General features: G+C 35.9%; 1 protein-coding gene across 1 annotated transcript; it reads left to right on the top strand.

The window, feature by feature from the left end:
* The first annotated feature begins 10,345 nt into the window (after positions 1–10,345).
* LOC135086841 (ribosome quality control complex subunit TCF25-like) lies at positions 10,346–23,381 on the top strand. The gene is made up of 13 exons (XM_063981648.1): positions 10,346–10,610; positions 11,423–11,547; positions 11,876–12,034; positions 13,282–13,472; positions 13,642–13,724; positions 13,813–13,982; positions 14,319–14,429; positions 14,680–14,995; positions 15,262–15,406; positions 16,253–16,394; positions 16,853–16,966; positions 17,749–17,888; positions 22,229–23,381. Exons 2-13 carry the CDS (start codon positions 11,428–11,430, stop codon positions 23,028–23,030), a joined length of 2,493 nt encoding a protein of 830 aa, XP_063837718.1. The 5' UTR covers positions 10,346–10,610; positions 11,423–11,427; the 3' UTR covers positions 23,031–23,381.
* The last annotated feature ends 152 nt before the right edge of the window (positions 23,382–23,533 follow it).

Here is a 23,533-nt window from a genome sequence, read left to right as displayed (position 1 = left end):
TGTGTGTGTGCGTGTAGTTGTCAGCTGATTGCCTATAAATATGTTATTTTCTTAAATCTTGTATGTAGGTACCTACTCGGCGCAAGTCAGGTAGTTAGTGACGTCACATGAAAATGTTGCCAGAATGAGTACTGACCAAACATTATCTATTTCTTTTTTTTATACATCACCAGGGGTAAGTTAGAAAGAGATAAACAGCTGTTTGTCATTAATTTGTCGAATTTTTGTATAGATCTATATTTCCTCTCCACTATTACCTCCATGCCACAAAAGGCGATACGTTGTTGATCCCTTTCCGAGTTGATTTGCCTGCTATATGACCTGAGCTATGATTTAAAAAAATTACCCTTAGTCATCTAAGATTTAATTTTGTATGAAGAAGTTTAATAAACACTTAAAATTGTGTTTATAATGCTATCAATTAGACATACGTGCCAAAAACTTTTCCTGTCAGCACGTTTTTTTTCTAGCGCGATGATTTCTGCAATGTACCGGTGACCGGTGTATGGCCGCGCATTTACGTAATTTTTTGGAACTCACTACTTTTTAAATTACATTTTCATTTAGGTAGAACTGTTGCTTAGGCATTATAGATTGCAACAAAACTAGCGCGGGATGGCTACTGCCTTCTGTGAATACAATACTTTGTATTCAAATTTTACGCATGTGTTTATGGCAGCTCAGTGAAATGGACGAAAACCGAAGTTAGATAGAAAACCAGCACAATGACCCTACTTTCAAAAATTAATATTGCGATTTTATAAACAACTTTATATTAATTTGCGGTACGAAGTACGCCGGGACAGCTCGTAAAACAAATTCATTATTTACATATTACTAATTTATCAACTTTGTTCATTGTTAGTTCATTAGTTGTTCGTGTTTCGTTTGGGTTAGACCAAGAGCCGAATGCAAAAAATAAATGTTACTTAATTATATTAATCCTACAAAAAACGGACGGACGTGTGCAAGTCTAATAGCCATATACTTGGTTAACTCATTTTAAAAAGTGCACAAAAACGTTCTATGTTCAGACAGACTATATGACGAATCTATAAGGGTTCCGTTTTTGCCATTTGGCTACGGAACCCTAAATACCGTATCAAAATCTGTTGCATAGTTTTAAAGATCTAAGCATACATAGGGACAGACAGACAGGAAAGCGACTTTTTTTATAATTATTACGTAGTGATGATGGGCATATAGACCAAATAAAGACATTTTGATTTAAGGGGGGGACATCGTAAGAGCCATTCACATTTTTATCAGAAAGTTAATAAATTAATATATTTAGGTTTTTGAAATCTAAAACAGCCAGGAAATCAAAGAGGCAAACATGATACCTTTGTGATTTTATAGGAATTTTATTATTGTAAAACACGGTCATATTAAACTTTTATAAAAAAATCCAGAGGTAAATGTTTTTTTTCGAGAAAATTTTTTTCTAATCGTGTTTTCGAAAATATCATCCCATCAACAGTGCGAAATATCGTCAATTGCAGTTTTCACATACTAAGGGCCCATAATGAAATTAGTATAATGTTTGTTTATGTAATAAAATTTGGTTTGAAATACCTACTGAATTGAATTTTTATTTCTTACTAGCTTTTTGGCTTCGCCCACGTGAAATAAATTGTCACAGTTATGTGTGTTACTCAGAATACAGAACAAACCAGAAGGAGTGTTCGATAACATTTCTACGCGGCAACTTGTGTCCAAAATACTTCCCCTCCCGCGCCCCTCTACCCCCTTTAGTGTTACTAGCGCCGTGTGACACCCCCATTTTTGGGGTAAAATTATGTAATTTTTTAAAGAGATGTTAAACAAGTAAAAAATAAGTAAGTGAAATAAGTACACACGGCCACAGTGTTAACTATCCATTTCCGTTTTTGCTCTCGCTCTTATCAAATGGTGATTCTTTGCGATAGAACGAGACGACTTGACTGGCCATAGGCATAGATAGTAGGTACCTACCTACCTATGAATTTAATTTTTATTCCGAAGTAACTAAGTGTAGATGATTATTTATTTCTATTAAATAGTGTAATATACTATATGTAGGTATAATATGTTATTTAAAAGTCAATTACAAAAGTCGAATATAAATTTTAGAATGCCAAGTAAAACAAAAAAGAAACTTAAGGTTCTTTATTATGTAAACATATCGACAACAAAACATTTGTTTACGGCGCAGTAGTGCTTTTAGTTTAACTTTTCTTGGAGTCAAAAACAGAATCCAAATCAAAAACATCACCAATACTTGAATTTGATTGCGAGGCAACTCTGGCTGTGTATCCTGAAAGAAAATCAGAGTAAGTATGTAAGCAATAATTAATTACTTAAAATTATTATTAAATATACAAATATTGCTGCTGATGCTAATCTGTTGATACCAATGCCTTACTTTTGAATAAATGGGAAAGTATGAAATTCACGATAGTAATTTATTATCTCCTCATTATTAGGGAGTAATATTATAAATTAATTCAATATATTAAAATCAAATCAAAATCAAAAATATTTATTCAGTTTAGACCACAAGTGGCACTTATAATTTAATTAATCAGGTTGTCATGTCATGAATGAAATTACACTAAAAACTAATTAAAACAAAAAGGATGGGGAAAATATTCCATTATTCTGTGGTAACGCTAACAAAATTAACGCGTGAATTTTTTATAGACAAATGTAATTCAATATAAAAAAGTAGGGTAAAATATTCCGTTGACCTGTGGCAACACTTACAAAATACAACCGTGATTTTTTTTGAAAATTATTATTTAATTAAAATGAATTGGAAATGTGCTACTTACGGATAAAACATGATTCCATGCACTTTCTTCGTAATTCCAGTAGCATTCTTACATGTTGGAACGGCACAAGACGGCATAATTTAATTATAAAGTGTCAATCTGACGGATATGTAAACAATGCGCGCGCCGGCCATTGACTAATTGCTCTAAAGTCACATTAGTGCGATTTGGAGTAATTTATATGAATACACATTTACGCCCGTTGACGGTTTCTGGTTTGTTCCGTATTCTGAGGTGTGTTATAAAATATTTAAGTGCTAGCTCTTACACTATATAACTGGCGGCCGCATTTAGCTGCGCGTTGCCGCGAAGAGCAGTGAATGCAAGTGTGGTGCGCTAGATGGCGACACAGTAGCTTCTTGTAGCAGTCAGCCCTATGGCATCAAGACAGTACCGATCACTGACGTATGTCAACAAAACGGTGCTCGACTCTTAAGACAAGCTAAATTACACCATATTGTTGATGACATTGAGCATACATTTTTTTGAATACCTTCGCGAAGAAAAACTTCTGTACGTAGTACTTATTATTATTCTGTGATTATAATCGCAAACCAGTCGATAAGTGGTCGAAAAGCCCCTTTTTTGTATGGAGTTTTGACCATAGTTTTGACGGATTCGATTTTCGATTCGATCAAAAAGTGCGTTTTGTCCAGTTTTGTCTAGGGGGGCTCTTCTTGACTATTTGTTATTTTTCTGAAAAAGTCGAAAAAGCTCAAGCAAGTCATATTGTTTTCAATGAGAATTGTAAAATAAGGCATAATTCAAAGTCAATCTTTGATTTTAAAGCGCGTCGTCGAGTTGACAGTAAGTTGGACTGAAATGTTTTAATACATTTAGTTTATTACCCAACTGCGTCAGAAGGAGGGTTATGTTTTTTTAATATTATTATTAATAGATGCTTTATCGGGGTTTTCAGGTATATCTCAGTGCAGAGGAATGGTCAAAATATTATGACCATGTAAAGAAAATTGAAAAAGATTTCATCAAGCAAGATTGAATAATGGAGAAGTTTCCAATTTTTTTCTTTCAAATAAACTTGAAATAAATATAAGTAAAACTAATAATAATTGTGAAAGAATCATGAAAATATCTCTACAAATAAAGAAGTTACAGGGCCCTAAAGTTGCGCATAACTATTCGCGCCATTTTGATCGGTGTATTCACGATAGTCATTCGGAGAACAAACAGTAAATCACCCCTGATGCAGTGCTGTTGACAGATCCATTTTTTTTAAATCTAGCAGTTTTTAATTTTTCAGCTAGGGTCACCCAAGAGTTGTCTAGTTTTGAATGAAGAGATAAGTTAAAAGTATGATGCTTATTAAAATAAGTTACTTAAAGTAATATACGATTTAATTATTTTTCAAGTCATTTTCCTATGTTAAAAACCCGATGTATAACAACATTCTTCATACACGTACCTACCTAAAATGTATATTCGTACTTCATGTTCACTATTAAACTAAAAAGTCATAAAAGTAAAAAATTAAACAGTATCAAGATCGTTTATTCCAATTTCCCCAGTATTGCTCTCAACAAAGTTTATTTTCCCTATTTGCCATGAGATTCTGGTACACCTATAACAAGTAATGCCTAGGTACCTATAACAAGTAGGTAATGTAAGTAAGTAAGGCTTTAACATAACATTTTCACCGTTAATAATCTAATGCTTTGATAAAACCAAAACAAATTTCCAAAACCAATTTGCAAAATCTAAGTAATATAGGTGTACCAGAATCTCATGGCAAATGGGGAAAATAAACTTTGTTGAGTGCAATACTGGGGAAATTGGATTAAACGATCTTGATACTTTTTAATTTTTTATTTATGACTTTAATATTAATGAACATGAAGTACGAATTCCTACCTATACATTTTAGGTATGTGTATGAAGAATGTTGTTATAAATCGGGTTTTTAACATAAAAACATGTCTTGAAAATAAGTAAACCGTATATTACTGTAAATAATTTTATTATGTATCATACTAATTATAACTTATCACTTCATTCAGAACTAGAAAATGATTCTAAGAATTCCACTTGCATTTCTTGTTCTTCAATAGATGATCAAGTTAAAGAGGTATTTATACAGGGTGGAATTTTGTAATGCCACCTGGAGGGAAAGTACTCTTAATACTGTAGATAGAAAATTTTATTGTAAGAAAACATTCCTTTATTTTTGAAAAAAAAAAAGAGAACTGCATTCATAGATTTCGATATTTTTTTAAATGTCACTACTATACCATACAATTTTCTGTAACACTATCAAAATAATTGTAAGATTTCATGGTTTTCCTTTCATTTGATTTATCAAGTTTGTTAGAGAGATTTCATCCTTATACTTAACCCTAACGATCGATGTAATAAAAATAGAGGATGTAATTTTTTATAGATTTTAGTTGGTTCGATTCCCGGGTGTGGCAAGCAAATTTTTGGAAATCTTTGAATGCAGTTCTATTTCTTTTCAAAAATAAAGGAATGTTTACTTTGAGAAAAAAATTCTATCTACAATATTAAGAGTAGGTAGGTACTTTCCCTCCAGGTGGCATTACAATATTCCAGCCTGTATAATATAAATCGCTCTTTCAGCATTTCAATTACTCAAACTTGCTTGATGAAATCTTTTTCAATTTTCTTTACATGGTCATAACTTTTTCACTATTCCTCTGCACCAATGTATGAAATACACCTGAAAACCCCGATAAAGCGGATATTAGGTAAGAATAATTTAAAAATAAACATAACCCACCCTCCTTCTGACGCAGTTAGGTAATAAACTAAATGTATCAAAACATTTCACTCCAACTTACTGTCAACTCAACGACGCGCTTTAAAATCAAGCATGTTGCGGAAAACTAATGGTACTAATTTCTTTTAATGGCAACAGTAATTGAAAACTTCATTGACAATTATTAATGAATCTAAATATTATATAAAAGGAGAAACTGACTGACTTACTGACAGATCAACGCACAGCCTAAACGGCTAAACGTAGGCACTTGAAATTTGGAAGGGACGTAGCTTAGGTACCGTAGAGGTGCACTAAGAAAGGAATTTCCGAAATTCCCACGGGAACGGGAATTAGCGGGAAAAACGGGATTCACGCGTACGAAGTCGCGGGCGGCCGCTAGTAATAATATAAATCCTACTAGCTCGATTGATGGTATCATTTAATTTATTTAAACCAGGTTACCTATAATATTATTTTTTTGTTAATTTATGAAACTATCAAATTAGCCCGCAATCCTGAATCCTGATACATAAAGTTAGCCTATTAATTTAACACAGGTACCACTGTAGGTACTCAGTGTTGCACTATCAAATGCAATTGACGCGCCTCTATGCCAGGGTTTTTATGTTCCTGGTCAGGCTATACCTACTTATCTACGTAACCTAAATTGTTTTTTTTTTCATTTTCCAATTAATAAGAAAATGAAGTCTAAAATAATAACCAAATAAGAGCTCGAAGAAACTGTCGTAAATTGTCGTTCATAAAATGACAAGCAAAGCAGGGTGAAGAAGATTAGTATTTAAACAGTAGTCCATATTATGAACAAATCGTATCATGTAATTCCTTCCTGTACTTACCTACTGGGAAATATTTCCCACTTTGATAAAATTTTGCATGCCGTTATGAAGAAAGGGCCATAATTTCCCACAGTAAAACCTCCCTTTAACCCCACTGTTCCAGGATTTAGATTTTTTCAAATTTAATATTATATGCAAAAAAATCACCTTATTATAACAATCAATCTCGTTTTGTATTTATCAAACGTTTTTCCAATTAATTAAGGGTTAAAACATGGTAGAATAATATTTTTATTTACCGTTTTGTATTTGTCAAACTTTTTTCCAATTAATTAAGGGTTAAAACCTGGTAGAATAATATTTTATCTACCGTATCAGAAGTTTCGATGTTTATTTCTTTAGAACATTAATTTAATGTAATATTTTTTTAAGTTTTAAAAGCATTAAAAGGTAGATTAACCGAATGTGTGGAATCGATTTAATTTTCAGTGTTTCGATTCTAACTGATGAGAGATTGATTCAAAGGATTTACTCTATTCACAGATAAAAAATACCAGTGGGTCTAGAGTTTTAGACAAAGTGCACACTAATTAATCGCAAACTAGTCGAAAAGTGGTCGAAAAATCCTTGTTAAAAAGTGCATTTTGTTTAGGGGGCAGCTCTATTGATTTATAAACTCTTTTTTAATAATCTGTGGTATACAGGATGTCCCAGAATGGGTGAATCAAACTGCTAGGGGAGGTAGCTCTACTAATGTACTATCCCTAAAAATATGAAAAAAAAGTTTGTTCGGAATTTTTTTTTATATAAAGTGCTCTAAACTCGAAGTTTAGTCATTATTTTCAAAAGTTTGTTGACAGATAAACGAAGCGATCATGTACAATTAATATTAGTAAGAAAAAAGTACAAATAAACTCCAAACGCAGCAATTATAGCCAGATAACTAGGTAAATACTTAGGCAAAGCTGATTTATTTTCACTTTTTCAAAAATTCTTTTTTGTTTCCTTGTAGCGCTTTATTTTTTTTTCATATTTTTAAGGGATAGCAGCAGCAGTTTGATTCACCCATTCTGGGACACCCTGTATATACAGGGTGTTTGGCGCATCGTGTGCCAAAATGATTTGGCAGATAGAATGGGTCATTTCCTATATTTTCAGCCCCCATAACACGTTCCATGCCAGGCGGCTACTTTTATATTAATTTTTTTAGTAATTTCACCAAAATACCCAAATCGCATCATATAATATCGATTTTAAAAAAAACTACTAGGCGTAGCCTCAAAGTAAATATTTTGTTTTGACGTGCATTGATGTAGGGTTGCATCAAATCTAAATTTACTGGCAAATATCATCTAGTTTTTTTTAAATTCAGCTTTGAAGTTTTCCGAAAAGTTAAAAATGGACTGAACATTTAAGTTTACATGGCTATAAAAAAATAAATAAAAGAGATAGCGATCTTCGGATTTTATCAAAACTTCTCTAGTCTATCCCCATTCAAACGGTATACTAATCTTATTTAAATAATAACAATAACTTCACAAATTCCTTAAATTAGTGCATTGACTCTACTCGGACTGATTTGCGAAATTTGTGTTTATAGCCCCTTTTTGTGTGAATAGCACGTTATTAAACACCTAACAGGTAAAAATTATTTATCTTATGCAATGTAAAAACCTTTTCTCTATCGTTTTTCAATGTGGATTTCTTGAATTTAAAGACGGAAATAATTATTTTGATCGTTTATTAATTATTACAAATTTAGTTCAAAATGACCGCCTCGGCAACGTATACACTCACGACATCTTCTTCTAATTTTGACTATTGTCGTATGCAGCCACATTTCTCTTTTTATTACTACAAAGACTACTTTTTTTCTACTCGTGGATTAGAAGAGATGGCCCTATACAGTGGCCTGCACATTCCCCAGACCTAATTCCGTTAGATTTTTACGTCTGGGGACGAGCTAAAGAAATGGTGTACGTAACGGATTCAAACAATAGAAGAACTACAACAATGAATAAAAAACGCCTTTGTAGTAATAAAAAGAGAAATGTGGCTGCATACGACAACAGTCAAAATTAGAAGAAGATGTCGTGAGTGTATACGTTGCCGAGGCGGTCATTTTGAACTAAATTTGTAATAATTAATAAACGATCAAAATAATTATTTTCGTCTTTAAATTCAAGAAATCCACATTGAAAAACGATAGGGAAAAGGTTTTTACATTGCATAAGATAAATAATTTTTACCTGTTAGGTGTTTAATAACGTGCTATTCACACAAAAAGGGGCTATAAACACAAATTTCGCAAATCAGTCCGAGTAGAGTCAATGCACTAATTTAAGGAATTTGTGAAGTTATTGTTATTATTTAAATAAGATTAGTATACCGTTTGAATGGGGATAGACTAGAGAAGTTTTGATAAAATCCAAAGATCGCTATCTCTTTTATTTATTTTTTTATAGCCATGTAAACTTAAATGTTCAGTCCATTTTTAACTTTTCGGAAAACTTCAAAGCTGAATTAAAAAAAAACTAGATGATATTTGCCAGTAAATTTAAATTCGATGCAACCCTACATCAATGCACGTCAAAACAAAATATTTACTTTGAGGCTACGCCTAGTAGTTTTTTTTAAAATCGAAATTAAATGATGCGATTTGGGTATTTTGGTGAAATTACTAAAAAAATTAATATAAAAGTAGCCGCCTGGCATGGAACGTGTTATGGGGGCTGAAAATATAGGAAATGACCCATTCTATCCGCCAAATCATTTTGGCACACGATGCGCCAAACACCCTGTATATAAGTGAGTGATGAGAAATGAGAAGGACACCGTTGTGGCACTTGTGGCTAAACGCAAACCGCGAAAGCTAAGAAAAAAAAGAGAAGGTTCTTGGCGGGAATGTGAAACTATAGCAGTTTTGTTTTATCGAAAAACTTAAATCAAAAGTCGTTCGTCTAATTTCCTTGTTGGCGCATCTGCATGGGCAAATCAATCTTCGAATCGGTAGGCCAACCCATGCTACGCCGCCACTGGTCTAACCTTCCGCCAAACACCCTGTATTAACCACTAAGTTTTCGTGAACGTGCATGAGTGTGGGCAAATGAAACAAAACAGTGCAGCTGCAGTGTGATTCTTCGGATTCTCTCAAGTAGGTAAGATGAAAGTCTCAATAACGCCACAAATTTTTTGAGACTCAAAGGGTGGGAAGCTATGGAAAGGGGTATCATTTAATATCCTTCATTATATCAATAACTCATGTCCCATCCCACTTGGTCCCATTTTCTAAACTCGTCTCACAACTTGAAAATAGCACAAAATTACGTCGACCTCGAAGAAGAAGAAGGGACGGGAGCTCTAATCTATATCTGTGGACGGGAGCAACATTGGCAACCGCTGGCAACACTGTCGTAGCCATAGACACAGAGATAAGTAATCTGTGACACAGAGTACCTGTCTCCCAGTGTTGTTCTTGATACGGCAATTGCCGTAATATACGGCATTTAGGCCTCTTAGGCACCATAAATACGGTATACGGCAGCACTTCCATTACCGTATCAAAATATACGGCAATTGATTAATGTAGAGTTTTATGAGTTTTTCATGAGTTTTAGTAAACAAAAAAAATATTTCATTTAATGGAACGCACCAACTTGTAAACCATATAAAAGAAACGTCAACATAATTCAACCAAATGCAACCTTATCTCCGAGATGTTAATGTCTAAAATCGTTTGGTCTTCATTTTGGTAGATTCTTCACTTTTATTCGGGTCGGTTCTAGGACTAAACTATTTATTCAAAACCTTTATAAGTGAAGAATAAGTTTAAAAGTAGTAAGTATACGCATAGTACATAATACATCATTTGTATTTTTTTAATTTAAACCTTCCAAATAAACATTTTGCACAATACGGCAATTTTTCTTAGTTTTCCTTAAAAATACGGCAATTTTAGAATTAGAATACGGCAACCCTAAATTTGTCAGGAACAACACTGCTGTCTCCTGTCTCATCTGTCCGCTCCGCTAATAAAATAAATCGCTACATCCCTATTTAATTCCCGGTCGTGTTATTTTTTTGTTCTGTGTTTTGCACCATTGCTCCATTGTAAAATCAATACTCACTTATTCTGCGTTGCTTGAAGATTACCTGCCGTGGCGTGGAATTAAATTCTCAATCGTCTGCTGCTGTGCTGTGTGGTTACTTACGTGACACCTGTGTATTTATCGATCCAAACCATTGAAATAAATATTCATCAATCATGTAAGTAATGTACCTAATTGCTCCAACCAAGGGCCCCAACAGATTAAAGAGAGTGCATGAGTGCATGCATAGAGAGTAATGGCTGTGGTGTTTTTGTCTCAGTGATAAAGTTTTACTAGTATTTTTTATAGAAGATCCTAAATTATGTTCGAAGTTTTTAACATTGATTGACTACCTAGTAAAGAAAAGAGTCAGAGGGTAGTGTTTTGTACCCACTAAACTCCGCTGAAAGTAGCCTCTTGCAGTTTGGTCAGAGAGTAGTTCTTCAGGGTCAGGATAGGTAATCTTAAAATTCACTTTTAGATTTTTATATTCTAATTAACTATTTAGGCAGGTAGGTATAGTTAGAAAATGTTAGATTTCTATGTAAATTATACCCTCAATTTTTCTAATTTGGTGGGTAATAGAGTAAGTAGCATGTGGTGCCAAGAGAAATTCCTCATTATTATTGAAACAATGATTGAATTTTTTATAGTTATGATAGAATTAATGGTACTATTAATTTACATTGGTATTTTAATAGATTGCACAAATCTGATGTGGGCACGGAAACGCAGATAATAATCTTAGCTGTAAACGCTTGTCACATACAGTGTGAGTTTGTGTTTGCCTCAACATTTATTGTGCGACCTAGGGGAAGAGTAATGTTGGGAGGCCCAAGGAAAGGTGGGCGGATGACATAAGGAGAACAACTGGCTCGACCTAGCCCAAGACAGGCATGAGTGAAGCGAGTTGAAGAAGGCTTTTGCCCATATAGGGTGCCACAATTTTATATTTATTTATTTTGCTGAAAAAGTTGTATATTGTTACAGAGATCATGGCTTCAAGAACATTTCGCAAAATTTATGGTGGTGCTGAACTACCCCCACTGGAGGGGAACTCTGATGAAGAGTTTGCACCCCATTACGCGAAAGAAATAAAGTCAAAATTTTCAGGGGTAAGCTTCCTATTTTACTTTACATTTTGTTAAATGCTAGCGTTAAAAATTATGATATTGATAAATGACATCTATTTTTTTGTGCATAAAAAATTATTATTGCTCAGCGCTCAGCACTGTCTCTTAGTTAAGCTAACCGAATTTAATGTTATTATCAGCAAAGCGAAATCTACTACATCTGACACTTGTAGCAACAAGTGTTGTAGGTGTAGTATACCTTTTCCCTTTAAATGCGATCAATTTAATTTTTATCAGCTTTACTTAATAATTTAGCTCATGCCGAGTGTTTCTTTTGTTATTCAAAATGTTCATTTTTTTTGTTCAATAGTTGGTCGTAAGTTCGAATTCGGAATCTGAGCAAGAGGGGCCAGAGAAAAGTGATGATGATTCTTATATGATTCCGGCTGAGACAAAATCAAAAAAGAAAAATAACAAAAAGAAGCAACGACGAGCCAAAAACAAAAATGCCAGTGCTGACATGCCAGAGGTATGATATGTGTAAACAATGTATTCTATGAGTTGTGATAGTTACAGTCTACCATTTTGCTGCTTTTATGTTTTCCCTTCCGGAAATATTTTGTCAATAATTAATAAATTAATTCATGTTGTCATAATATTATTAATTGATTCTTCATACAAAACTCCCATAATCATTTTCATCTCACATGATTTTTAGGATAAAAAGTATCCTGTCTTTTCAAAGTTTCAAACTACATATTATCTTCATGCCATATCTAGAAAAAGAGTTTAATAAAGTTGCTATCCCATGCCCATCCCATCCTTTAGGTAAATATTATGTTCCGAGAACACGAGGCGGCGGCTCGCTCAGTGAATCAATAACGCGCCGGGCCGGTTACCTAGGTTACCTAGACACCTAGCTACGAGTTACCACGCAAAAGCAAAGTCGATACAGACGGTCGCCACGCGCCCCTTCCTCCGGCCGCGCAGTCCGCGCCTGCGCGAATATAATGTGACCTTTTTATTTATTTACTTGTCTCGAAACGATTTTACACGGACTATTAGCGCACAGATTTCATTTTAATACGTTTATCTTCACCTCTAACTTACAATGCACATAGTTTTACCAAATCTTGTAAGTTGGCTTCAATCTACTTATAGTCGTGTTGATTTGAAACTTTTCAAGTGAATATAAACTCGAAAGACTAGTTTATTACTAATTTGGTACTATCGAACGTATTGGGCTACACTTTGGGCCTGTATCCTGTATCCTTTTAGAGAGGTTTGATTGATACTGAACTAGGACTTCATTTAGAAACCGTTTCATACGCATCTACGTATCATTACTCATAGATCTATTAAAGGCTCCACATAATGGCGCACGATCCACGTTTCTTTACGGTTTGTGATTTAGATACGCATAAATTATGCAATGTGGCGCGATGAATATTAACTACATAATATTAGGAAGCTGTTCCAGCGTTTGTAATTAAATAATATCAATTGCTTACCTATAAATAAACCTAATGCCCTCCACTTTCACGATGGTAACTATTCCTTCAATCAAACAGTACTTAGGAGATTAGATTTTTTATTGGTTGAGTAGGAGATTAGATATTTGATTGGTCGTTATTTTTTTTTGTGGGAGCCCCTGTTCATAAGAACTTTATAAGATTTAAATGCATTTAAGTAAACAGTGCCTGTAGGGGCTTAATGTTTAGTGTAACATAAGCTGAGCTTTTCATGTAATGAAATTAAAATTTCAAATATTTTTAGATGGACGAAATAGATAAATCCGTAATGGAAGTAAATGCTCTTCTTGGAAAACCGCCACCAGCGGCTCTGGTGCAGGAAAAAAAAGTGGACCCTAGGAAAGTGCTTTTCTCAGTAAAGGCTAAGCATTTGGACTTTAATAATGAATTAAAAAGGATTTTTGGATCAGAATCCCTTGATGAAGCTCACGGCAAGTATGTATCTTATAGAATGCTCTAATTTCAATATTCTGCCGTTTAATGTTAATGCGACATGCAAGCAGTAATTTAATACGGATCGTTTGACGCTATATTAAAAGATAGACGTTCAATTTCTTGAGTTTTTTCATAATTTATAAAAAACTAATTCACGCTTAATTTCCAGAAAATATCGCCCCCACAATGTAGTCAAATACAGGCGGGCAGCAATAGTTCCTATTCTAGAAAACAGACATTATGTCAGCGTGGGTAAGTTATAATTACCAATTGTTAAGTGTTATTAAAACAATATTATTTGTTCTTTGAATGTGGTTAATGAATGTTTATATATTTTTAGGACTGTCGATGTCTGTCCACCGTCGTGAGAATGATCCGCTGTCATATTTCACCTTTGACCACAACAGAGAGTACCAGGCCATGCACCAACGTGTCCTTGAGCTTGTGACCCAGGATGAAGTGTTACCCCCAGATGATCGGAGGAGCATTCACATTGAGGGAATGTTGCAAGTAAGTGTATTCTGATGATGACTTCTGGGCCTTTACTACCAGGTACTACCAGGCAGGTACTTGCCTACTATTCGAGTGTCACCACATCAATTAATACAATAATTTTTCATAAGAAATAATTTGTAAATTATTAAAATATGCCGTCTCACTTAGCTTTTTTTTAAACTTTTTCAAAGAAGATCTGCAAAGATTGATGTAATCAAAATGAATTTTCTTTAAAATTCTTTGTTCTGCATTTAAACATCACGGAACATGAATACAGTAGTTGATACAGTTTTTTGTAGTCGCTGTAGGCTGGTTTGTTGTCATTTATATATTTTTTTTAATCCTTTACAGAGTACAGATTACATGTTCCGTGCTGAAGAGTACACTGCGGCCAATAACCTGCTAGAGCAAATTATTTCGTATTTGCACTACGTAGCGCATCCGTGCTTCAACTTAACAGATGTAAGTAATATCCTAAACATGGATTCATTTAATATGACATTGCCGAGCTGTTTATGTGTCTAGTGATTTATAGCAAACATATATTCATGATTGCAAATTGAGTTAGGATACCAAGACTGTTCAATTTCTGAGTCGATTTTTATCATGTTATATTTACAAAATTATCAGTTCAGGTTCTATCGGGGCGGATACAAAACATCACAGTTTTCAACATTCATTGCCATTTAGACTGACGAATAACATTTTGCAGCAATCAATCCGCTTGGAGTACAAGTACTTGGAAAACAGGCCTTTCCACATCGCCGTTCTGAAGTATTGCCACATGCTTACAAATAAGGCCTGCCACCGCACCGCTTTGGAGTTGGCCAAGCTGCTCCTAAACCTGGATCCGTCCGATCCCCTGGCCATCATATACGTCATCGACGCCATAGCTCTTCGAGCCAGGGAGCACCAGTGGTTGATCGACGCCATTGACTACTGGAAGCAAGAGCGCGACGCGGAATACTTGTTCAATATTAAGTATTCCTACGCAATGGCCCATTTCCATGTTGCTAAGAAGAACAAGAGTGAGTATTTATTTGTTATGAGAATCCAAACAATATTTTTTTAAATCTAAGTTGGTTTTGTGAATACAATGATCTGCTTTATGCGAATTGTAGACCAGGAGCTAAGCTAATAGACGCAGTGTTCCATAGTTATGTGCAAACTGCATGACACACACTGCATTGTTCATTTTTCGCCGTTATAAAGTTTGTCATTGAATTAAGTGATGTTATAAAGAGTTTACACTGTATATTTTGCTTCTCGTCTTAACTATATTAAACACTTTCAGCTAACGATTTCACCCGAGCCGACGAGCTGCTGAAAGACGCTCTGCTCCACTACCCCACGATCGCAGCCAGGATTTTTGAGAACTGCAAGCAAGATTGCGCCAATCTCTACAACCACGCGTATTTCAGCCTCAGTGGCGAGGACAAGTAAGTACTTTGAAGTTTAAATTGGGTTTACTTTCGATTTTCAGCACAAATAACTTAATATTCCAAAAAAATAAGAAGATTGTTCACATTGTGTTAATTTTGGACATTCATCACGAAGAAAGATTAAACACATTTCAAAAGTGATCACCTACTTTTATAATAATTATTTCATTTGCACAATGAATAAAGAAACGGTTGCATGTGTGTAAAATTTATTTACCCTGCTAAATGAACCCTTGGTAATGAGCTTTGAGACATTATCATCATTTCAGTCACAGGACGTCTACTGCTGAACATAGGCTTCCCCCAATAATTTCCAGATTGTCCGGTAGGTAGCGGCCTGCATCCAGTGCATTGAGACTGATGAAATGAAAATCAGTTGTTTGTTGTTGCCATATTAATGTGTCGCCAAGTCAATTTAAATTGTATCTTTTATTGAATCCCATATTTGTGAGAATAATAATGACTCATGAACAATGAGCGTCTGATAACAAGTTGTAAACTGAATAATTTGTAGGAACATTATTTCATGAATAAAGCAAGTAAAGTACCTAATAGTTAAAACATAACAAGCTAGACTCGATTAAATTCTTGAAACATGTTGCTCATCTCTATCCTCATAACTCATAGTACTGTCCAGGGTCGTCTTTAATCTACTAGGGCCCTGGACACTTAAAGATCAAGGGGCCCTTATCATCTGGAAAAAAGTCTTTGAGCAACCCCTCGGACGCAGGGCCCTGGGCATGTGCCCAGTGGGACAGTACTATCTAACAAAAAAATTGCTGTCGTGATCTAAGCAAAAAGAACCAGTTACAGTCGTCTAAACAATAAATCGATGTAATGCAGGTTCCCTGAGAAGGTGACTACAGCCATGATCCTTCACGCCAAGCTCGTGTGCTGGCGTTGGCGCGAGCCCAAGGTGAAGCAGTGGTTCCTCAAGAACCTCAACGAGCTCGTGCATCAGCTCGACAACGATCCCGCGGTCAAGGTAAGCTTGACACTCTTAGGCTGAGTTGCACCACCTAACTTTGACCGTAACTATAACGATAACCGGTGATTTTTGTATGGAGGTTGACGGATATATAACGTGTGTTACAGTCAAAGTAAGATGGTGCAAACCCTGCCTTAAATTCAAACTCTTTATTATCTTGCGCTTAACTGAGTCAGGGCCTGAGGTAACAGGATGGCTGATATCGAAGAAGGAGGTTAAGGCTTTTATTTTCGCACACCATTGTCTATTAAGCTTTGCAGTTACTCGTGTGTACGTATTTTTCTATGATCGAAGTTAATTATTCACGTGTGTCAATTTTTAAACCGCGCGCAGCGGATAAAAAAAATTTTTTTCTTTACGTAAATCGATAACTTACTGATTCTGAGCCGCTCCTAAAAATGTGGACACTGATTGCAAATTCAGCCTGTATAATGTAGCGTATTGTTCTCTTGCAGGCACGTTCTGAGCAGATCTCCCGCATTCGGCACTCGCTCTACGCTGCATGCCCGGAACAAATTCACCGCCACATGCACGTGATCAAACCCATGGCTAACCTCCTGGTCGAGTGGGTAAGTTTCTTTTAAATACACTATTTATCTTTAAGATCCGTATAGATCGCGCAACCTGTCAACCGCTTTGCAATGGAGGAAAGTCGAACCTTAACTTCGAACTCCTATGTTCTTCTGAATTATTTCGTTGCGGTTCCAAATACAATTTAACTTTCCCCCGGGACAAACTTGACTTTCACTGGTTGGATTTTTATTGGCGGCCAAGCTGTAGATCCTGGCTACACAGGAGTTGCAGCTGTGGGAACGTGAGGTGGGAATAGTCCCGTACTCCCGTTATAGGTCGCGCAACCAGAGTTGAGGCGATCAACACATGCAAATGTTATCTTGTATAAATGAGGCCTCTTACACACAGCTACGACCGACACCCGTCAATACGAATTTAGAATGAAAGTCATGTAGCTTACTTTTACTTATACGTGACGTAAAGTTACGACATAGACTATTTGACACCATTCCCCAATAATTCGAAATCACAACTGTTTTAAGATACTTCATTCTGGTCTTAATAAAAACTTAATTAAATTTAAATTACCTGCAAAATAAGATTTTTGGTTGCATTGTATTTGAAAAAAGTAGTTTAATTGAGTTGACAAAATAGTGATGTCACTTGCTTGTATTGCCATACAAAATCTAAGTCTCGTTTTGACAGTTATAAAAAGTACGTCAAAATTGATTAATGTTGTCAAATAGTCTAAAAACGCAATCGCGTGTTCTTTTTTAAATCGTCGTGGTGTGGGTTGTTTTGTGTGTGAATAGCGCCTTGATTGTGTGTGCGTGTATAGGAGCTGCCAAGGATGACGCGCCAGACCTCGTTTAACCCCATGCCGCCAGCGAACACCATCAATCGGTACCATTACGGCGTCGACTTAGGTCTCGACCCCCGAAACGTGACGCACTATTTGGGACTCTTCAATGCTTTCACGTTAGTATGATGCATCTACGACAGCGAACAGCCGCTACAGTTTGAGCGATATAAATCTGGATATACGGTGGAATTTTTGATAAATTATTATCCCTAAAACGACATCACTTGCGTATCATAATTTAGGCTAGATGTTTGCTTGCGTAATGCATTGTTAGATGTTTTTGCCGAGAAAATTTTTCTCGGTCGTTTTTATAGTTTTTAAAAAAGTACATGTGTAGAACATAATTATTGTTAACTTTCTCATTTTGAGAAAGTATTTTTTTATTGCTTAGTAATTCACTTTACTATCACCACTATTTCCGCTCTTTGTACTTTCGTCTTCTGGTATATTCGTGTAATTTGCCAAAATAAGTATTATGAAACGCGCTTCGTGGCATGGTTAGCGACAGTAATTACTAATTATGTACATAATTTTTATGTGAAACATGGCAGAAAATGCCAATGAGCAGGGTCAATGTACTTTTACTCCGATTTATTTCGCTCAAACCAAATCGGCGAATCAATAGTAATTTATTTTCAAATAAAATGTTGATTTTAAACAAAGTACTTTTATTGTTTTAACACGACGAATTGTTAAAATACATTTCGCCCAAATACTGATGCAACGCGATGAGTTAAGGCTGGCGTTTTTTAGCATTGTCAACGATGTTATATTTTATATTACCGAAATATCATTATTTACCAGGTTGGTAAAAGCTAGCAGTGAGTGCAGGTTACCCATTTTTCCAATTCGCACATTATAATTAAATTGTTCTATTTCTACTGTTATTCATATATTTCCAGGATGTTAGGGTTATGGTCATGGTCCAAAACCACTGTCTTAGTTTTCTTCAACCTGTCGTTGATAATAGAGACTTAATTCCCTAATAATTATGGATCCTGTTCTGACATTAAATGTAAACAGCCTTAATTTTGAGTGTATCTTCAGTTTTTGGTAATGATGTCGTTGTCCAGTATGTTAGTTCTAACTGCACTGGATAAAACAGTACTACTATAGTAAAATAGAAAAGTAAAACTTCTTTAGAGCGAGTATCCGCACTTCTACTACAAAAATTCTTATTGTATTTTGCTTTGACAACGTGAAATACTTTTCATAAGCTGCCAAATCGCGATTTTTATGTTATTAGAGATTTGTGACGTCATTTGTTTGCAACTCAATCTCTGTATAATCTACCTATTTTGGTTTTGTCTTAGAGTACCTTCTGTACTCGCCACTCTGCCCAGTGAAGCTGGAAAAATTCTTACAGCTACCAGCGCGCGGCCCTTGAAAAATTCACGTATAATAGAGATGGCGGTTCTGTTCACGTCTGTTTCAAGACAAAAACCAAGATGTTTTACTTTTCTTTACTGTGTAATTGTATGTTCGTGAATGTCAGTAGTTAGATTGGTGTTTTAAAATAATACCTTTAGAGGGATTGATTTAGATTTAACAACAGTGCCGTTGTGTACTAAAAGAGATCGGGAGTTATGTTAGAGGAGAGGAGGTAATAACAAAATACTCTAAAAAAGGTTCCGAGTTTCTGGAAATTAAACGTCATAATGGTTTATAAAGGTGTTATTTTGAATTCGGTTTTTAATTCGAGTCAATGTTTGAGCCATATTTGCTATAGGTAGCGAATTATCATTTGGACAATTCGTATAGTTCATTATTTGTATAGTTTTTTTTATGATGACTCGAATTAAATGTCAAGTATAGTTGTTGTTCTACGTAGGACAGATTTTTCAATTACTAATAGGAAAGAAATAACAATCGCCTTTTTCGTGAATTGAAACTTGACAATTGAAAAATCAATCCTTCATTGTTCGTGTAATATAGTGCCGTCGCACACCCGGCTTATAATCGAGTTTCAGTACTAAGACTCAAGGAAATCAGTAAAGTACTATGATAGTTAAGTAAACCCTTATAACTAATAAAGATCTTTTTATTTATTTGTATAGTTATTTGGCAGGAGGTAATGTAACGTTACTGAGGGTAGAGCATTATTTACGTAACCGGGTGTGCAGCAGCGCAGTATAACAGCATTGTGATATTTCATGATAATGCTACAATTTAATTATTGACATATAAAATACCAGTCAATTTCCTGTGCAATACGTGCCAAGTTACAATCCGCACGCTGCTAATTTCAAGCCAATCACGAAAGTCTCGTGTACAAGGCAATAGTTGCACGATAATGAAACAAAATGATTTCGAAGTAGCCCGAAAAAATGGTGGTGTTACATTCAGATAATTTTCATTGAGGGGATACATTAAGTAAAAATCTACATTTAAACAAGAATGTTCATCACAGGGTTAATATTACTTATGCCAGCGAAATCAGCGCGTTATGAAAGGAACCTACTTTAAAGCGCTGGCCAAGCGAACGCGAATTTTAAATGTTTTTACCCTCCTCCCGGTGCTCATAGAAACTGATCTCGATTTTTTCTCCTGAAACGGAGGTTTAACGGAGTCTGAATCTTTAAATTGGTTTTATAAAAGAAATATGAAACCTTTGGTAAGAAAATTAAAACCCTACATGTAAATCAAGTGAATTGGTATTATTATGGCTTTGCGAGCAAAAGTAATGTTTTATAATAAAACTAGCTGACCCGGCGAACTTTGGCAATAAATAAGCAGACTTTTTTTTTATTTCGAACGGGATAAAAAGTTTCCTATGTCCTTCTCCTGGCTCTAAACTACCTCCCTGACAATTTTCAGCTGAATCGGTTCAGCCATTCTTGAGTTATAAGTGGAGTAACTAACACGACTTTCTTTTATATATACCTATAGATAGGTACGTTTGTAAAGCGCATAACCATTTTGTGCAAGAGTTCAGTGATGAGTAATTTTCATACAATTTCTAGATGCACAGTCGCGGCGCCACTAACGTGACAAACGCGATTGTGTTGCATTTCTAGAAATTGTATGAAAACTAGTAGTGGCGCGACTGTAGCGCATTCTCACGCCTCTAATTTGAAGGCGCCCTAAGTTTTGCTGTCGTCATGCGCTACGAAAACTCCGTTATGCCTCCGCACGCATTCTCGTGGGAGAAAAGCGGATGAAGAGATTAAATGTTATCCAAGAAATCCGAATTTTTGGGTGCGGAACCAGCGTTCCCCTCGATCCCCAATTTGTTCCATTGGTAAGTGCTTCTGTTGTATAAAGTTCAATAAAATTGTTTGTAGTTTCGTGGCTCTACTAAAAACGTAACCAATAAAACCAAATACATTTTTAGCACTTATTCTAACGACACTTTGTATATAAGGTGGCCGGAGTAGTAATGCCCATAACTAAAATTTACTTACTTCCTAGATTACAAGCACTAACCAATACGTTAGATAAATAAGCTTATTGAAGCTTTTTCGCTTTGTTGGGGTTTCGTGCAAGCTTGGGCCTTAATAACTTTACCTGTCTCTGCCTGTCACAGGCAATTTCCACAAAAGTCAATAATTGATATTTAATGGTGATCCCAGAAACATATTTTTTTTAAATAAGGAGGCAAATTACGGGGCAATCAATTGGCAACTTGAAAAATTAACGTTTTCCGGTAAGTATATAAATTGGTAAATATTTTTAGAAATTATCTTTATTAGGTAAAATTTATTAAAATTTAGCACATTCAGACTTGTGATGTGAGTAAATGTACAGAACCCACTGCACTCGGCCGATGTTTGACTAGGTAAATGTAAGACTAACAAACTCAATGAGTATTTTGTAACATCACCATTTTCCATCGCATTCATATACTTACCATCATCTCGCTGCACGTGCTTGTTAATATCTAATGTATTTAAGTATTTATATATGTATTTAGTAAGCACAACATTTCAAAGCCGCAGACCCGCTTAGATTTCTTAAAAAAATGCAGTTAATAGCGATATAATGTCGACGACTAATCTTTTGCTATGTTACTGTATGTATTTATAATATTCGTAATGTTTTTATATTATTATTTATTGTTATGTATCGTATGCTTATGTTAAAATGCACCACCCTCAAGACCATTTAATTTTGTCCTAACTCTGAGATTCCCAAAATGTAAGTAAGTCGCCTCCAGGGATCCGTGGGAAACAAAAGTTGCGGTCAAATACCAGTACATGCCTTGTTACTTGTTAGGTCTATTCCATTTTGGAGTCCTTTGATGGTGTGCGTCAGGAACTGAAAACGTTTGGGAATCTCTGGTAGCTGACTGCAATTAATGTGCTTATAATGTCACTTTATGCTTTACTTTGCTCTTGTAGTGTTATGAGTAGTTTTTTTTTTATTTCATTTTGCTTGCTTCTTGGTTTTATACTCGTATGTGTACTCGTATATGCGCAAATAGCGTTTAAATCAGCTTATAATTTTCTTGTGGCAGGCGTTTCATGGGTCAGCCTGAACTTGGCTTTGTGGCCAGTGACGCAGAGGACACTGACACCGAGAACCAGGGACAGGTGCCTGAGGGCCAGGTGCCTGAGGGTCAGGCTTCTGAGGGCCAGGCTCCTGAGGGTCAGGCTTCTGAGGGTCAGGCTCCTGAGGGTCAGGTTTCTGAGGGTCAGGCTTCTGAGGGCCAGGCTCCTGAGGATCAGGCTCCTGAGGGCCAGGCTCCTGAAGACCAGGCTCCTGAAGACCAGGCTCCTGATGGCCAGGCTCCTGATGACCAAGCCCCCGACGGCAACAACGCTCCAGGCCAGGCCCCGGACGGCCAAGTGCCTGTGGTTGCGGCCCCGCCCCCGGAGGGACAGGGTGCCGGCGGGCAGGATCCTGGTGATGACCAAGGCGACCAAGAACCTTCACAGAACCCTGGTGGTCAAGATGGTCGACGTAACGATGACGACGAAGAAGACGACGAGGACGACGAGGACGATGATGACGACGACGACGACGACGACGACGATGACGACGACGACGACGACGAAAATCCTGATGACGATGATAATAACGATGATCAAGAGCAGTTTGATGAGAATCAAGATCACCGCGGCGACGATGACGACGCTCCGGAAGGCGAAGCGGAGGACCCCGACCGCGTGGCGCGCTTGGAGGCCTTCATGGCGTTCAGGAATCTTCTATTGCAGGCTGCTAATTTGCCACCCGATGACCAGCTCGATGCAGACGATTGGGATTTTGTTCTTCCGGGTCTTGATGATGAAATCGGAGATGAGATAACTCCGCGATAAATATTTTACGGAGCTCGGAGTTAGCTAGCCCCATGTTAGACTTAAATTCCGAAAAACCTTTTTATTTTTTCAATTTCGGGCTATAAGCGTAACATCATAAAAAGTCACGATTTTGTAAACATTCCGGAAGCAGGTTGCCCGGCAATTCGGGTATTTTTACATAAACGTATTTAATATTAAAGATCTCAGTTTGGAGACATAAATCGTAAACTGATTTATAGTCTTCTCAAGTATTATTAGGTGTTTACTTATGAAATTGCCATTTTTTATTGTGAATTTAACCATGAAAATTTTGAGAATTGATATCAGTAAAATACAATTTTATGCGTAGATGAAAGTTCTTTATGTCTTTGAAACCACAGATCACCCCCTTTGAAACAAACAATTAAAAATGAAATAGCTATGTAATGAATGTATTCCAATTTGAAGCTCACAAACATGAAATATCATACAATTTCATAGACACACACTTGTGTCTCTTTACGATCTGATTTAGAGCTTGA

Source organism: Ostrinia nubilalis, chromosome Z (assembly GCF_963855985.1).
Source record: "Ostrinia nubilalis chromosome Z, ilOstNubi1.1, whole genome shotgun sequence".
Lineage (NCBI taxonomy): Eukaryota > Metazoa > Arthropoda > Insecta > Lepidoptera > Crambidae > Ostrinia > Ostrinia nubilalis.
This window is presented reverse-complemented; position numbering and strand designations above follow the sequence as displayed.

Coding starts and splice junctions, on each gene's coding strand:
- LOC135086841 (XM_063981648.1), top strand. CDS start 11,428: ATGGCTTCAAGAACATTTCGCAAAATTTATGGTGGTGCTGAACTACCC. Junction 13,725..13,812: donor CAGACATTATGTCAGCGTGG/GTAAGTTATAAT, acceptor ATATATTTTTAG/GACTGTCGATGTCTGTCCAC. Junction 14,430..14,679: donor CGTGCTTCAACTTAACAGAT/GTAAGTAATATC, acceptor AACATTTTGCAG/CAATCAATCCGCTTGGAGTA.